We start from the raw sequence: 15645 nt of genomic DNA on the forward strand, positions 1-15645 counted from the left end.
GTAGCTGTAGAACCTCAAAGCCCAAAAGGGCCCTACAGTCCCACCCTTGAATACCACCTAATCCCTCCTTTCACGGTCCAAGATACAAACGATAATCTCATATATCTCAAATCTCTATTTGACCTCTTACAACACCGACCAGGTCAAACTATGCCGAATAAATTGCGCGGCGACCTTCACAAGGTTGACACAACATCCTTTGATTACATTTATGAGGAGAATGTAACCATCCAACTGCAGAATGGACGTGGAATTGTACGATGCAATGTTTTTAGACCTAAAGCCCCGCCAGACTCCAAATTCCCCGTCCTAGTGACATACGGACCTTACGGCAAAGACGTCCACTACTCAATGTGAGTGTCACTATTTCCAGGCTGTATTGTTTGTAATTTTCTTCTCACATTGCAACTCAGATTCCATGCTAGCTCGTTCGCGGAAGTTCCTGAAGAGCATCACTCGCCACATTCAGCTTGGGAAACACCCGATCCTGGGTTTTGGACGCGCAATGAATACGCTATCGTCCGAGCCGATGAAGTCGGGCTTGGTCAGTCTCCGGGGGTGCTTAATACTATGTCTATGGACACCAGTCTTGCATTCAAGGATGTGATCGAATGGGCCGCCTCTCAATCATGGTCCTCTGGTAAGGTTGGTCTACTTGGAATAAGCTACTATGCTGGAAGTCAATGGCGAGTAGCAGCGCGACGACCACGAGGCCTGGCATGCATAATCCCTTGGGAAGGAATGAGCGATTACTATCGTGATCGCTGTCGACACGGTGGGATATTGTCTAATACATTCATTGACTTTTGGTGGAATCGACAAGTAAGGTCCCAAGGTCCCCTTGTAAGATAAATCCTTCTAACGGGGTTCTCGTTTTAGGTTATTGTGAACCAATACGGTCGGCCTGGAAGAGCTGCCCGCAAATGGGGCCCAGATACTATTGAAGGTAACCTAGGAGAAGACGAACTTCGCGCTAATTGCCATGACCAAAATGTGGACAATGTCAAAAACCGTTTCCTTGACGATGACTATTATGCCACCAAGGACTATAATATGTCCGATATCGAGGTCCCACTGCTGTCTGTTGGAAATTGGGGCGGTATCTTACTTCATTTAAGAGGTAATGTGGAAGGTTTCATGAACGCCGGTTCTCAACATAAGTATCTGCGATTTGTCACTGGTCGACATGATCTTCCTTTCTATACCAAGGAGTGCGTGGACATCCAGCTGAGTTTTCTCGATGCATTCCTCAAAGGCAACGACCCTCAAGGTTGGTCGCGGGGTGAGCAACCAACAGTAGAATACAAAGTTCGAGTGGGCGATGTCGGATTCAACAACGCAGCTGCTGAAAGCGCTTACCCTTCACGCTATGCAGACGAATGGCCAATCCCCGGAACAAAGTATACCAGATATTATCTAACCTTGGCTCAAGGATTAAGTGAGGGTCCCACTGCTCAGGATGAGGGCAAGCTTTCGTATAAGGCGTTGGGTGACCTGAAAAATCAACACCTTATTCAATTCACCAGCCAGCCATTTACAGAGGAGGTCGAGTTCACAGGCCATGTTGTTGTGCATTTGAACGTATCGGTCACAGCTCAAGAGGACAAAGCCAATAAACCTAGTGATATTGATCTTTTCCTTACCGTCCGTCACTTGGATGCCACAGGTAAGGAGATATTCTACACAGGTACTGTAGGTGACCCCGTGCCTGTCTCCAAAGGCTGGCTCCGGGTCAGTTTACGGGCCACAAACGAGAAAAGTCCGAGACATACATTCTGGCATCCTCATCGAGAGTATTTATCGGGTGACCATTCTCCTCTTATTCCTGGAAATATCTATCCAGTAGATGTGGAAATATGGCCTACGAATGTGGTGATGTCGCCTGGCGACAAGTTGGTGTTTGAGATATCCTCGGGAGATACCCAAGGTGCTGGACTGTTCGAGCACAACTCAAAGGATGATCGAGATGAAAAGACGTTTGGTGGAATAAATCATGTTCATTTTGGAAAGGAGTATGAAAATTGGCTATTGATGCCAGTTATACCGTCCAAGAGAACCTAAGCCTGGGCATCAGATATACTATGAGATAAAGAACAATTTCAACAATCCAAATATACATGTAGTTGCCAGAAATGTCTCCAGATGTCGTGACAATTGATGACTTGACTTGAATCTTAAGTGCATTGTAAAGATACCACACCTCAATAGAACTCTGTCTCTGCTAAGTGAAATTGCCATTCTTTCACTTTTTCATTTCATGAGTTTAACATCCCCTTCTAGAGCTAGCACGGCTTGTACGTCTTCACCATTCTCCTCCAACCGGATATCTCATTATTTGATCATTCCATTTACCTCCCGTCGCCCGCCACATTCGGTTCAGAGTCTGTTTCACACATCAAGAAATTAGTTTGGTTTCTCCTGTAGTGGGACCATTTCCCCAATATTTCTGCGAGGCTTGGGTAATCTCACTCCCATCATCCAAACACCTGAAAACATAGCGGTGACAATTCCTCCCTCAACCCAGTCCTGTCCAGCGGCTCGATCAGATACTCGATGTGTTCGGCTCGCTTCACGGTAGGCAGGTATTCCTCGCCAGTGCGATGGCCAGTTTCGATCAGGTTGTAAAGCTGGTTGCTGTGCAGCGATTGAGGCAGTGTGGTTCTGGTTTGAAGTAGGCACTGGCGTCTGCTCCTGCCCTGTTTCTTGAACATCGTAAACGCGAAGTGTTTCGAGGAGAGTCCTCGGTTCTAAAGTAGTGGTTTCAGTTCTAGCCATTATGCTTTGCAAACGAATATTATGAAGACTGAGATGTAGAGGGACAAAGTTTGGCAAGTGTGAAAATCGCAGGCGTTCTGCGCGAGGCTCTCTCTGTCCAATAGCGTTACTACTAGAGAAGTGTAAAGGCTCTAGGCTGTCAATAACATTAAGCTGTAGTGCCGTAGGAAATTCCCCAAGGTTGTCGTGGGCTGGCCACCGTTCCCCCAAGCGGCCGGCATCAATGGGGTCGGCATAGCGAGACGGGATATCTTATCCGTACCCCATGCTTGTCATACAACACTGTGTGTCCACCTCCACACTGCGAGCTACGAGCTCACGGCCCAATAGATGGCGCATTTTGCATTGACTGCGAACCCGGGGCTCCCATGCCGACTGTCTCTGATAGGTAACATTTAAGCCCTATTATGACAGAGGACACATCCCAGTTCACCTCATGAAGTGAGAGTTACATTTCGAAACAACCATTACAATGACGAGCGACTCTTTCTCACGCATCCAGATTTCTTGTCTAGAGGCTCGTCCACAGTCGATTCGCCTTCGCCAAAATTTGTTCCACTCTTTGCACGCCGCGCTGAAATCATCAGAGAAAACCATAAAAAGTGCGATTGCTGAGGATACCAGCCACGATGAGTGGGAGACTAGTCTCGAATATACACTGGCGATCTCCGAATTGCGTGAACATTACTCCTCATTGGATCTCGAGCAAGACCTGAAGAGACAAAAATCGGTGGAGGACCTGCAAGGAACAACGAACGTGGGCATAGTCTATATTATTCCTTCGAAGCAGAACCAGTTTTACTCTGTCATATCTGCCCTTACGGCAGCTCTGGCGGCTGGGAATTGTGTAGTTCTGGAGGTATGTACATAGCACATCTATGATGGCGAATCTCAGAATTTGGCCGCCTAGTTAACTTGTCAATTATTTCAGCTACCCACGACACTGACGCAGGTCTCCGCGGTTCTACGTGCTGTGTTGCCCAAAGCTCTAGATGCGGACATCTTTGCAATTATAGGAGATAGGATCTCCAAGGAAAATCTCTCCAAATGTCATGTTTTGGACCAGACTGGTATCATTCCAGCATCACTCAGAGATGGAGGCAACGATAGTAATAGTGTCAATCTCCACCACGAGAGGGTAGTGGCAGTTGTTGATCGATCTGCCAATATCCCCGATGCTGCCTCGATCATCTGTGCATCGAGAGCCATCTTCAATGGTCAATCCGTCTATTCGCCGGCACTGGTGTTAGTGAATGAGTTTGTGGCTGATGACTTTTTGTTCCATCTTGCACAAGCCATTATATCTCCAATGCATAAACAAAAGGATATTTTATCAAAGTCTTCCCATCCATCAATGGGGGGTCCGAATGGCCATTCTCAGATCAAGACCGAATTCGAAAGCAAGGACAACCTAAATGTGATCATATCAGGGGAAAATGGAAGCATTGTTGAAATCAAAGATCGGTCAGTAGAAACATAATTTTAGAAAGTCTAGTCTCTGGCTAATATTCTATTTCCCGCAGGACACAAGTACTGGTGGGACGTCAAATTGACAGTCGAGTCATCAGTATCTATCGAATCACCAGCCTAGATGATGCTATTGACCTATGCAATGGGTAGGTTATATTTTCCCTTCGCTCCCCAGAGGCAAACATCTAAAACATGAAATTTGGATCCCATTCTAGATTCCAGACTCCTTTAGAGGCATCCTATGTTTTTGCAGCCGTAGCCGAAACAAATTATCTGTCACGTTTTATCGATGCACGCATCTCCTGCATCAATCATATTCCTTGTGAACTGATGGGTAAGACTTCAAATCCAAATGACCCCCTTTTTGCATTTCCTTCTGTACGATTTCTTGTTGTAACCAAACGCATGACATTCATACTATCATCCCTTTCTCATTTTTATTAACAGCTTACAAGTATTCTGGTTTACTGACTTCTTTGCAAAGTGGGCCCCTTTGCACCAGAACACCCGACCATCGCACCAAGCCCATCTCCACGATACAGTCCGGCATTATTCCGGTTACCCCGTCCAAGGTTCAGTCACGCGTCACAAATGAGTATTCTCTGCCTGAAATCAGCAATTTCAAGGTCCACGAAAGTACTTGATCCATGGAGTCGGCCCATTTTACAAACAGCCCTTCCAGCCATAAAACAAGGGGATGGGAATTCTGTCGGTTTCTTTGATCAGGCATTCATCATGGTTGGCATTACATTTGCCTCGGTCATTGCAGGTGGTGCATTTACTCTGTATCAGCTGTCAAAAAGGCATTGGCTGGGATACTAAGATGGAGGTTTTGGGCAAACCAATCAGCTAGGGTTAGGCCTATCGTGTATTAGGTTTAGGGTTCGTATTATACTATTGTTAGTGTGGGAGGAGAATCAAGGGCCATTGATGGTGCACTGATTCTAACGTACAAGTAGACTCTTATTAATACTACCCATGCGTGAGATATCATTACAAAAGCCCTCCAAAATTAAGACTATGGTGGTACTAGATTGATGAGGTTAAGAGTAGTTACTATCGCCAATATCTCCGACCGCTAGCTGCGGTCATCTTCTTTTGTTAACTATACTACAATCCCAGCCATCCTCGGAAGAGGAGGTTTCTCCTTGTTTTTTTGATGCTGTGCAACTATCTTCATTTGATCAATACCAGCCAGGTACGACCCAAATGTGAATTGCGAGTTACACATGTTGACCAACTCCCAGGTTTCAGCAGCCAAAACGTTAGGTTCGGCTACATCTTCCCAATCGCCAGCGGCACCAGCAGCGAACAATGCTGGCATCCAATGGTCATCCGTAGCTTGAGCCTCGCGATACGCAGGGTGTTGCATCAGCCTAACCATCGCTTTCCTCAACGCCGGTCCCCGATTCCGGGTCACAACATCTACGGTCGCTTGTCTGAAATCCAGAGCCCATGACTCAGGAGGTCGCTCTTGGCCTAAACTCTCCCGATAAAGTAACATGTCAATCCAGTTGTTTCGATACAAGTTATGGACCGCACCACCGGTGCCAATGAGAAGGTAGCCCTCTTTACGGAGAGGTCGCAGTGTAGCCCCAACTTTGACATGATACCAAGGATCGTAGCGTGCGTTCATGGAAATGATTGTTACCGGTGGGCATTTAGTAAAGTCTGGAAACATCTTGATCAAGACCAGGAATGTGTCGTGGATCCAATCAAAGGTCGGGTTTGGCCCGACGTTAAAACCTTCGGCCTTGAGCATGGACATACAACGCTCTGCAGTAGCCAGATCAGGGTTGGGCTTCCAGTCTCTGTACAGAGAAGGATTGACGAATGGGCAAGCGGATTTGCCTGGGCTGGGATTTGTGGCAATCTCAATCTTATCATTTAAACAAGCCCAGTGAGCACCCTGCGTAATATGAGACGTCAGCCCCAGTAGACTTCTCGGTTTGAAACTGAGAATTTCGAGTTATAATGAATACTGTGTCAGGTTATATACCATCATAATAATGCCCTTCACATTGTGAGCGAGGGCTTCATCACCGCATTTCTTCCAGTAGTCGCCGGCGTCTGTCTCGGCTTCGAGCATGCGAGTGGAGCCGTGAGAAAAGAAGTGTACGGGGGTTTTCTCTGCAAAATTGAATTAGTTTTCCAGCACCTTGATGGGGCAATTAGAGAATGGAAATATTTACCCATGACTGATGGTGAATTTATGAGTTGGCTGAAATGCTAGTTACGACAAAGACAAAAGGGTTGAACGACGGTGGCCAAGTTGGACCAGATAGTTTAGAAATAATTGGGTCCTCGAGGATAGCGGGGGCAACTCTCCAGGTGATATTTACGTTCGTAATAAGAACGAGTTGCAAAGAGCTCGCTGTACTCCGTCAACCCCAATGTTCGAAGCCATGAGGAAATTCGTCAGAACATGAGCAAAGAGCAGTGGAAAATGGGGTGTGTAATTGGGGTTCCGAGATGACCCACAATCCATCTACCTTGCTGCTGCGTAGGTGGTTCCCCAGTACTCGACTTTCCCAATTAGCTCATTGATTTTTAACATCACTGTAGAGACCCTATAAAGCTATTGGAAGCGTCTTGTTATCCAGAAATCAGTGTTCAGTATTCAGTGCACAAATATCCTTTACTGTTCTGAAAATGTCTCCTCAGTCTCGTCCACCGACACATGGCCAGTTGGCCAAAGCCCTCCCAGGTCTCACGGCATATTTAACAGGCCACAATCCTTCGACTGGGAGCACGACTATCCAGGAGAGGCGACCAGCGAAATGGCAGTCAATCGATGAGGGCGGAATGGCGTTTAATGTTCCATTCACCACCTCAGAATTCCCAGTATCCATGAACAACGACATCGACATCATCAAGCATGACGAGAGGTTGCAATCGGGAAATTTGGGCATCGTTAACCCTGGAGGAACTGTCTTGCGCTTCGTAGACTTTGCCCCTGGGTTTGAATCTATGATGCATAGAACCAGAAGTCTTGATTACGGTATTGTTGTTGAAGGCGAGATCGAATTGATTCTCGATTCCGGCGAGAAACAACTTCTGCAGCGAGGTGATGTTTGTGTCCAGAGGGGTACAAACCATGCCTGGAAGAACCCCAGCAAAACAGAATGGACCAGAGTAGTTTACATTCTACAAGATTCTCAGGCGGTGGAACTTGGAGGGAAGCCTCTGAAGGAGTATCTGGGGCGAAGTGAAGGAGAGATCCCGGCTAGTGGAAATGATTAAGACAGAGGGTGGCGACACTATTGGGGTTTCGAGGACTCAGTCAGATATACACCCACTCGAAGACTAGTCGTTAGTTGGAAAGTTTGGAGTTGGGACTCAAAAGACTGACAGACTTAGCCATAGCTCTTTCCTCTACTTTCAAGCCCGTGAGGATTATCTAAAATTATTTTTTCTAGAATACTCAATATCACTAATTATAAGTGATACATCCTCAAAACTAAGACTAAAAGTGTAATGGTCTAAGGCATGTGTACATTCTGATTATATATGGAAGATGATTCTAACAGTACATAAGAGAGATCTAGGGCTCATATATATAGCCAAAGGTATACAAAGAACATCTAACTATAACCTGAATGGCTTCACCATGGCGAAAACCTTTAGATCATGACAGAAAGGTCGAATTATGATGTATTTTGTTATGCCTCTTCAACTATTTGCTAGGGTTTTCAAGAGTTCAATATTTCTCTTAGTATTTAAGCGAGATAGAAACCCTGAGACGATGGTGTGCAGCGAAATACAAGTTTAAAAGTTAAAATTACTGTTTATAAGCCTCGCCGTCTTTTTTTGCGTCGCTCCTTTCTATAGAAACCAATGAATCCTATCTAAAGTCTAAGTAATGAAATTGTTGCGTTGACGATCAATCGTGTGATATGGTGCAATGGATTAGAATCAAAGAATGTTGACGGGATCAAGTTGATTCAAAGTCTGCGATGTCGACGTCTGTGTCTAATTGCAATGCAGTCTGTTCTCTTAAATCGGTTGTGCCTGTCGCTTCGACAACGCGCGCCTCAACGATCTCCTTAATGGGAAGGTTAGACAGGCGACTCGCTATATGCTGTAATGTTGGCAGCTTTTGGAACCCATAATCACGAAATTCAAGCTTCGCAACAGAAGCTATCTGCACTCGGTCTATGATGGAGGAAGATGCTGGTGGCGTAGGAGAAAACGTTGGATACATGGCATCATGGCCATTGCTACCTGTTCGGGGAATATATTTAAAATGTAACAGACCCTCGGATGGTGCATATGTTTCTCTCGCATAATCCTGTTTTGGGGAAACTTCTTCCAGGCCATCCAAGGAGATTACACCAAAGACAGTTCCTCCCCAGCCCACTCGAATCTCGAGCTGACCCTTGCTCTTTTCCTCCTCATCAAGTGTAGCGAAGACTTTGGCATAGCCAATCTCCTCCCTTCCAGTAATAATAGGATCGGCAAGGTTCTCAAATAATACACTGAGATATTCCCCCCTCTTCTGCTCATACTTTCCCTGGCAGACCACATCATGGATGTAGAGCCCACAGTGGTTATACCCTCGACCCGCCAACCAGGGCAGGTTCTCTAACCGGGTAAATTTGATCGAAGCATAGGACAGTCCATCTTCAGCCTCGTCTGCATCGATTCGGAAGCATTTATGCGGAAGAAGGGAAGAGAGTGATGCCCGTGGGGCTCTAAACACCACGGTCACAACTTTTGTCTTTACGTTCTCCCAGCCCAAATGAGCATCACCAGTATCCAATTGCCGCGGTCCAGGTGCTAGACCGTAGCCGAGCGGCATACGATGGAAGATGCGAGATTGACTCATGTTTCAGAAGATCAAAAAAAACTATATAATTCATTGAGTGTATGAGTTCGCGCAAAGGGATTGTCACTATTTATTAGGTTCCACAAAATGAATCAGTCCCCTTCAAAAGTCTGAAAATCATAGGGATTAAGATAGGTACATGCTGAACCGGGAATATTGCTGACATCCTTTGCCATCATTTTAGTCAGCTCGAAGGATGCTGGGTCAAGTCAACAAATCGTTGGTATATTGGATTGGGGTCCCGGCGGGCGGACTGGGGTTCGAGTAGTGGAGTAGTACCCCAGGAGTCACAATGCGGTTTAACACGAGTTGACAAATTGATGACTACTTAGTTGACTTATGTATTAACTGTGTTTTCATTCATCTAATGAAAATTAGTGACTAGGCAATAAATACACTGCTTGTCAAATAGGTGATGAAAACGATGACCAGAAATGATCAATTACTGTAATTATCAATAAAATTACTCATGTATTCATGATGAACGTCGTCTGACTACATTACACATTCCAACAGGGAATCAAATCAAAGATAAAAGGCAAACAAGATGAGGCTGATTAGTCCCCCGGTATGAATCGTTAGTCCAGGTCGCGATGCCGCACCGGTCTCTAGGGGTGATCCCGGAGAAGCAGTCGTAGAGCCACTTCCATTTGTAGTTCCAGAACCGGAACCAGAGCCGGAGCCTGAGCCTGGAGAGCCCCCTGATCCGCTGCCCGATCCGCTTCCTGTTCCTGAACCCGATCCCGTACTAGAAGACCCTACCGCAGTGCCTGTGCCTGTGCCACTGCTTCCAGAGCCTGATCCAGAGCCTGATCCAGAGCCTGATCCAGATCCTGAGCCTGAACCATTGCCAGATCCTGAACCGGAGTTAGAACCAGATCCTGAGCCTGAGCCTGAGCCTGAGCCTGAGCCTGAGCCGGAGCCTGAGCCTGAGCCGGAGCCTGAGCCTGAGCCTGAGCCTGAACCTGAACCTGAACCAGTGCCTGAACCATTGCCAGACCCTGATCCAGAGCCGGAGCCAGATCCAGAGCCGGAGCCAGATCCAGAGCCAGAGCCAGAGCCGGAGCCAGAGCCAGTGCCTGAACCGGAGTTAGAACCAGAGCCTGATCCTGAGCCTGATCCTGAGCCTGAACCTGAACCTGAACCAGTGCCTGAACCATTGCCAGACCCTGATCCAGAGCCGGAGCCAGATCCAGAGCCAGTGCCAGAGCCAGTGCCAGAGCCAGTGCCAGAGCCAGTGCCAGATCCAGTGCCAGAGCCAGTGCCAGAGCCAGTGCCAGATCCAGTGCCAGATCCAGTGCCTGAACCAGCGCCAGATCCTGAACCTGAACCGGTGGCGGTGGCGGTGCTAGGGGCAGTATCAGTAGCTGGGCTGGTTCCTGTACCCGGGTCACCGACTGAGGGCGATGTTGTCGGCTCTTGATCTGGCAACGGAGTTGTAGAGGTTTGTGGCGGAACACTCGTTGCCGTCGACCCTGGAGCTGCAGGTGAGGTCAAAGTCGGCTGGGTGCCCGATGTGGTAGTGACCGGAAGCAATCCAGACACCGATGTCAGAGGATAAGGGGGGTCGTAAAAACTGCCCGATGGATGTGAATACAAGAGAAAGAAAAAGATAGACCCGGGATAAAACGTACCCGCCCATTGCATTGCTTCCACACGATTTCCAATCTGGCTGTAAGGATTTCACGCGATCTGGAACGACGATAATCGGATGGCAAGGATCGTAGGCTAGATAGTATTAGTCACTTGCTGAACTGATACAGACTGTATAATCAGAAGAGGAAATGGGGGAAAACTTACTAGAAAAATAGTTTCCTGCTTCCGGATTATCAATCGCATAGGTATACCCCGATGTTTTGGAGCAGTTCTGACCCAGGACCTCGAAATTAAGTGGCGCCGGTGTTGTACTCGTATAGTAGGTTTCCGTGGTAAGATACGTCGTCCAAATGACGTTGGTGCCGCTGGTGCCAATACTCTGCGTTTCAAGTTGTACCGAAGATTGTTCGACGAACTGCACAGTGGAAAGCTCGTCTTGGTTGAAGGCGACGGTGGTGTTTGTGAATGGCTGGCCGACTGTTCCGCAGTAGTCGTATGCATACAGGGAGGAAAACCCAATGTAGACGCTCGGCGAGACGCTTACACAATGTCAGAGCTAGCTAGTAGGACTTGGATATGTGTAAACATACAATGTGATGTCATTAGACGTGAAGGACGTTACAAGGCTGGATGGCGCGGCTATTGACAGTTAGTTACCATGTTGCCAAGAGATCATTATTCGTTACGCACGGGTTTGCCAGTACAATATCTCGACTGTGGCTGCTGCGACAGAGCATGAGTAGCACTAGATACCGGATTAGCAGAAACTCCCTGGACTCTGGAATAGGTATGGGCACTCACGCATGGTGACGTCGCACTACCATACCAGTTATTATCGTCACCGAAGTTATTTCCAGTATATGTGTATGTCGAAACATAGACTTCCTCCGATACAATCGTTGTTGTGGCCCCGTCGGTCGTCTCGGTGATTGTAGTCACTCCAGTCCCGATACTGGTTGTTCCAGTGTGCGTACCCGGGTTCGTGGCAGAAAGCCAGTCGGATAGCTGGGTCATGCATTCACATAGTTGAGTCGGGTTTGTCGAAAGGCCGGAGTAGGCGCCCAGGATCACACCCACGAAGTCCGTATTGTAGCACGCAGTAGGGCTGCCAGAGGTGACGATGCCACTCAGCGAATGCCCAGTTGCCGTGGGAGCTGGGGTGATGGCGGGCGTGGAAGCGTTGCCAAATACCACTGCATACACTCATTAATGCCTGTGCCATCAGGACTCGGAATTAAACCAACCTGGCGACCCCATCGCGCTTTCCAAAATGGACAGCCCGATTAGGGCTCCATACGGGCGAAGCTGCATTTTCTCCTCTTGTTTGACAAACCGAATAGTCAACAAAATGGTGCTGTTACGGCCCTATGTGCTTTTCCACGCTCGTCACCGTCTGCAGTACATAAAGCTAAATAATAATAAAAATCCGGGAGAGTATATTATTTATAGCAAGCCGCAGCAGCCACTGCGGCTGAACGCGCTGCAGACGGAAGCATCCCTTCACGTTCAGGCTTTACAAGCGAAGTGCGACGCTGTCTGCTTAGTATGGACTAGACCCGGGGGATGTTTACTTCGTCCTCTAATAACTAGTAAAAATTTCTTCATCGCAGCAGGTTACCTGACCAACAGCTTTCTTCTAAGTGCTCAGGCAGCGGTACACTAAACAATTTCCGAATGACTGGTAGTACGTAAGTACCTAACTACTTTGACACTAATACCATGTACAAATAATTCTCCTGCATTGACAGTCGATCGCTTGATACCAGCCAATGGTTTGACGAGTAACGTAGCCAGGGCGAAAGGGCTTCCTAAAGCGGAAATTGTTCGTCGGCCGGCTACGTCTGTGCCTGTCCAATTACGCGCCTCACAGTGGAGGTTGACGTGTTTAGACCCTTCACCTTATTTGTAATTGATCGCACAGAAAATATTGGTACATTATTGCAAGAGCCAACAATGCCAATTATTATCACAATAAGGTTGTCGTTAGCATGTACCATGAGAGTAATGCATCCCCGAATAAAGCCCGCACCTTGATCCCACATAAATTAAGAAACGGCCAAGAAAAACCAGCTCTGCGAGCCTTCGATCACACAGCCCGCGCTGAGCGCTCCTTTTCCCGAAGAGGAATAAGACATGCAGTAGCCAATATCTAGAACAGCCAAACTAGACAAATCCGGTTTAACCTACCCGGCTATGACTCGTAATAAGCTGCTTATATGTTGCATTAAAGTATAGCTTAGAGTTATCGAGAGCAAATTAAGCATCTCGGCGGTTAAGTGGGAGGGAGGAAAACTGAAATCCATCAGCAACAGAATCCTCCCGGTAGCAACCAACAGCAGCCAACAGCGTCAAGAGGAGTACGTACACCAGCGGCTATCCCTGATCCTGCAAGTTAACATCCCGAAGAAATTAGCTTGCTGATTTGTGAGGAGTTAGAATTTCATCTACTTGCTTCTCCGCGACTTGAGATGCGATCGTGCCAGGTTACTGAATAGTGGCAGCTTTTCACAGGAGCTGGCACGTAGGGAGAGATGCGCGCAGTAGCAGCAATAGGTATCTTGTGCGCCCTTCTCCAGCCATGCCTTTCCAAGGAAATCGCCGCCCGCGCTTTACCCGCTCCTGTGGAGGTATCTCCCAGTCAGTATTTGTGAGTGTCTTTCTCTTTCCAGCCTAATAAGTTTACGACATTGAACTCACGCGTTGGGCGGAATTAAGTGAAGGGAATGATGGACCATGGTCTTCGTTTGAGCTGCGCGTTGGCACTCCGGCACAAAGTGTTCGTGTTCTCCCTGGCACGTCGTCGACGTCAACAATAGTTGTTCTACCAATGGGTTGTGGCTCAAGTGCGCCATACAACTGTGCCGACCTTCGCGGCGGGCTTTTCAACACAAGCGCATCGACGACGTGGAGCGAGATTGGGGATTACGATCTAGGATTTGAAGATAGCTTGGGTTATAGTGATGCAGGAGAGTTCGGCTATGATACTGGTGGGTTCTGCTCTACAACCCTAATAATGATAGCACTGAATATAGTAGCTAACTCGTTGTACAGTCGGTCTTGGGTATCAAGGAAGTGGAGGACCGACGATCAACCATTCTGTGGTCGGCGGAGTCGCAGCGACAGGGTTCTATCTTGGTATATTTGCATTAAATCCGCGACCAACCAATTTCACAACTTTGAACGACCCTCATCCTAGCTTTATGTCTTTGTTGAAAAATCAAAGTTACATTCCCAGTCTTTCCTACAGCTACACGGCTGGCGCGCCATACCGACTTAACAAGGCGCTCGGCAGACTTATCCTAGGCGGGTACGACACTTCCATATTCGAGAATACCAACTCGTCTTTTGGCTTTTTCAGTGATCAGACCAGGGATCTCACAGTCAGTGTCTCGTCAGTTACGACCAACATGAGCGGCGAGACAAACCTATTACATTCAGGATCTATCAACCTTTTAATCGACTCTTCGGTTGCAGAGATTTATCTGCCTATAACAGCCTGTCAAGCGTTTGAGTCAGCCTTTAATCTCACGTATAACAGTACAGCGAAACTATATTTAGTCAACGACACTTTGCACAAGCACCTTCTAGCTGCCAATCCTTCAGTTACATTCACGATCGAAGCAGCGGTGTCTGGCGGTTCATCTTTTAACGTCACTTTGCCGTATGCTGCTTTTGACTTGACGGCGGAGTACCCGTTGGTTTCGAACAATTCCTCGTATTTTCCTCTGAAACAAGCTGCTAATGACACGCAATATACCCTTGGACGCACGTTCCTACAGGAAGCGGTTGTGATTGTGGATTACGAGCGGAGTAACTTCTCGGTGCACCCGCGTGTTTGGAATGCCAACGCTGTGTCGAATATCATTACTATAGAACCTGTATCATCCACGTCAACAGCCACATCAACGCCGACAGCGAGCGTTGGGCCAAAGCCGAGCAATAACGGGAATAGCAGTATCAGCAGCGGTGCGATTGCAGGAATCGTCGTCGGGGCCGTCGTAGTTATTATCGTCATAGGTGTCGCAGTATGGTGGTTCTTCTTTGTCGTTCCTCGAAGGAGGGCACAAATGGAACAGAATGACCAGATAGATGTCAATCGTATTGGCGAACTAGAAGATGGTTCAAAAAACAAAAACTGGTCCGAAGCTGCCTCGACTGGCCTACAGGAGATACAAGGCACTGAACCCAAAATTCTAACCGAGTTGGAATCTGGAGATCAACCCAGACATAGGACCGAGTTGGATTCTGGAGACCGACCTGGTGGAGAACTGGATGGGCGGGAGTTGAGAGTACACGAATTGCAGGGCAGTGAGGTTCCTGAGATGCAAGGCTAACTTTGTTGAGCTTTATATACCCCATCCGTACAATAGTCCATAATACTGTATACAAGTTAATATAATAAATGAATAGTTTCTCTGCATACGTAGGGTGTGTAAAACAGTTGGCAGCAACTCTTATGCCTTGCATGTAAGAAAAGTGATCGGCGCCTGAAAGTTACTGCTACGGACTACTACGATACTATTTTTTTAAGCCGCTTTACTCCGTACCCTCACAGAAAGCTGACCAGACTTCTACAACAATACACTTCTCTGTGCTTTTTACGGACTCTTCATCACCGTACGCGTAGATCTTTATCAGGTTCACCCAACTTAATTTTGAGACCCCGTCTATTTATGCCAATTTGATGTTCATATTACACAAACAATGTTCACCAACGGTATCACCAAAGCATTAGGCTATGGAGAAACAGCTTCATCCTCATTCGGTTTGCTAGGTGAGGGACTTTTGAATTTGCGATATTCATCAGGCATATAAGCTTGGTTTCCAACCCGGAGGAAGGAAACCAAGCGACATCTTTTGTATAATTTTTGACATAACTTTTAATATAAGCCAACTCGGCTTCGAATAGCCTTCGGATTGAAGCCTTCTATATCTGTCTAATATAAACCGATAACTACCTCCCTAGTAGCCTTGCT

At 47.2% G+C, this 15645-nt stretch overlaps 8 protein-coding genes across 8 annotated transcripts; 4 read left to right on the plus strand and 4 right to left on the minus strand.

Annotated features, from left to right (window-relative positions):
• The first annotated feature begins 17 nt into the window (after positions 1 to 17).
• Positions 18 to 2080, plus strand: BGW36DRAFT_321314 (putative hydrolase, CocE/NonD family). The gene is made up of 3 exons (XM_046212654.1): positions 18 to 353; positions 414 to 822; positions 880 to 2080. Exons 1-3 carry the CDS (start codon positions 151 to 153, stop codon positions 2059 to 2061), a joined length of 1794 nt encoding a protein of 597 aa, XP_046071208.1. The 5' UTR covers positions 18 to 150; the 3' UTR covers positions 2062 to 2080.
• A 222-nt stretch (positions 2081 to 2302) lies between these two features.
• BGW36DRAFT_258180 (uncharacterized protein) lies at positions 2303 to 2607 on the minus strand (the record flags this gene model as incomplete). Its single annotated transcript, XM_046210041.1, has 2 exons — positions 2303 to 2383; positions 2470 to 2607. Coding segments are annotated over 2 exons (219 nt in total), but the record flags the coding sequence as incomplete, so codon positions are not given.
• A 640-nt stretch (positions 2608 to 3247) lies between these two features.
• On the plus strand, positions 3248 to 5067 carry BGW36DRAFT_298386 (Aldehyde/histidinol dehydrogenase; the record flags this gene model as incomplete). The annotated part of the gene is made up of 5 exons (XM_046211428.1): positions 3248 to 3634; positions 3707 to 4239; positions 4299 to 4391; positions 4461 to 4579; positions 4730 to 5067. The coding sequence occupies 5 exons, from the start codon at positions 3248 to 3250 to the stop codon at positions 5065 to 5067; spliced, it is 1470 nt and encodes a 489-aa protein (XP_046071210.1).
• Positions 5068 to 5350: 283 nt separating this feature from the next.
• BGW36DRAFT_297960 (Extradiol ring-cleavage dioxygenase, class III enzyme, subunit B) lies at positions 5351 to 6370 on the minus strand (the record flags this gene model as incomplete). The annotated part of the gene is made up of 2 exons (XM_046211395.1): positions 5351 to 6154; positions 6245 to 6370. Coding segments are annotated over 2 exons (930 nt in total), but the record flags the coding sequence as incomplete, so codon positions are not given.
• A 527-nt stretch (positions 6371 to 6897) lies between these two features.
• Positions 6898 to 7488, plus strand: BGW36DRAFT_428291 (uncharacterized protein; the record flags this gene model as incomplete). The annotated part of the gene is made up of 1 exon (XM_046220526.1): positions 6898 to 7488. The coding sequence occupies one exon, from the start codon at positions 6898 to 6900 to the stop codon at positions 7486 to 7488; it is 591 nt and encodes a 196-aa protein (XP_046071212.1).
• A 691-nt stretch (positions 7489 to 8179) lies between these two features.
• On the minus strand, positions 8180 to 9073 carry BGW36DRAFT_360126 (uncharacterized protein; the record flags this gene model as incomplete). Its single annotated transcript, XM_046214140.1, has 1 exon — positions 8180 to 9073. One exon carries the CDS (start codon positions 9071 to 9073, stop codon positions 8180 to 8182), a length of 894 nt encoding a protein of 297 aa, XP_046071213.1.
• A 486-nt stretch (positions 9074 to 9559) lies between these two features.
• BGW36DRAFT_183919 (uncharacterized protein) lies at positions 9560 to 12059 on the minus strand. Its single transcript, XM_046209741.1, has 9 exons — positions 11914 to 12059; positions 11471 to 11862; positions 11360 to 11414; positions 11260 to 11308; positions 10874 to 11208; positions 10708 to 10801; positions 10261 to 10649; positions 10087 to 10152; positions 9560 to 10026 (listed from the first exon to the last, which is right to left on the minus strand). Exons 1-9 carry the CDS (start codon positions 11978 to 11980, stop codon positions 9599 to 9601), a joined length of 1875 nt encoding a protein of 624 aa, XP_046071214.1. The 5' UTR covers positions 11981 to 12059; the 3' UTR covers positions 9560 to 9598.
• An 869-nt stretch (positions 12060 to 12928) lies between these two features.
• On the plus strand, positions 12929 to 15059 carry BGW36DRAFT_462172 (aspartic peptidase domain-containing protein). Its single transcript, XM_046222158.1, has 4 exons — positions 12929 to 13026; positions 13076 to 13316; positions 13385 to 13656; positions 13721 to 15059. The coding sequence occupies exons 2-4, from the start codon at positions 13201 to 13203 to the stop codon at positions 15001 to 15003; spliced, it is 1671 nt and encodes a 556-aa protein (XP_046071215.1). The 5' UTR covers positions 12929 to 13026; positions 13076 to 13200; the 3' UTR covers positions 15004 to 15059.
• The last annotated feature ends 586 nt before the right edge of the window (positions 15060 to 15645 follow it).

The sequence above is a fragment of the Talaromyces proteolyticus genome (genome assembly GCF_021365285.1).
Source record: "Talaromyces proteolyticus strain PMI_201 chromosome Unknown BGW36scaffold_7, whole genome shotgun sequence".
Classification (NCBI taxonomy): Eukaryota; Fungi; Ascomycota; class Eurotiomycetes; order Eurotiales; family Trichocomaceae; genus Talaromyces; species Talaromyces proteolyticus.

What these genes read in the sequence shown, in the direction of transcription:
- BGW36DRAFT_321314 (XM_046212654.1), top strand. Translation starts at nt 151, where the DNA reads ATGCCGAATAAATTGCGCGGCGACCTTCACAAGGTTGACACAACATCC. An exon ending in AAAGACGTCCACTACTCAAT is followed by an intron (nt 354 to 413) that starts GTGAGTGTCACT and finishes ATTGCAACTCAG; the next exon opens with ATTCCATGCTAGCTCGTTCG. An exon ending in ACTTTTGGTGGAATCGACAA is followed by an intron (nt 823 to 879) that starts GTAAGGTCCCAA and finishes TTCTCGTTTTAG; the next exon opens with GTTATTGTGAACCAATACGG.
- BGW36DRAFT_183919 (XM_046209741.1), bottom strand. Translation starts at nt 11,980, where the DNA reads ATGCAGCTTCGCCCGTATGGAGCCCTAATCGGGCTGTCCATTTTGGAA. An exon ending in ACGTCTAATGACATCACATT is followed by an intron (nt 11,209 to 11,259) that starts GTATGTTTACAC and finishes ACATTGTGTAAG; the next exon opens with CGTCTCGCCGAGCGTCTACA. An exon ending in GGAAGCAATGCAATGGGCGG is followed by an intron (nt 10,650 to 10,707) that starts GTACGTTTTATC and finishes TCCATCGGGCAG; the next exon opens with TTTTTACGACCCCCCTTATC.
- BGW36DRAFT_462172 (XM_046222158.1), top strand. Translation starts at nt 13,201, where the DNA reads ATGCGCGCAGTAGCAGCAATAGGTATCTTGTGCGCCCTTCTCCAGCCA. An exon ending in GTATCTCCCAGTCAGTATTT is followed by an intron (nt 13,317 to 13,384) that starts GTGAGTGTCTTT and finishes GGCGGAATTAAG; the next exon opens with TGAAGGGAATGATGGACCAT. An exon ending in AGAGTTCGGCTATGATACTG is followed by an intron (nt 13,657 to 13,720) that starts GTGGGTTCTGCT and finishes CTCGTTGTACAG; the next exon opens with TCGGTCTTGGGTATCAAGGA.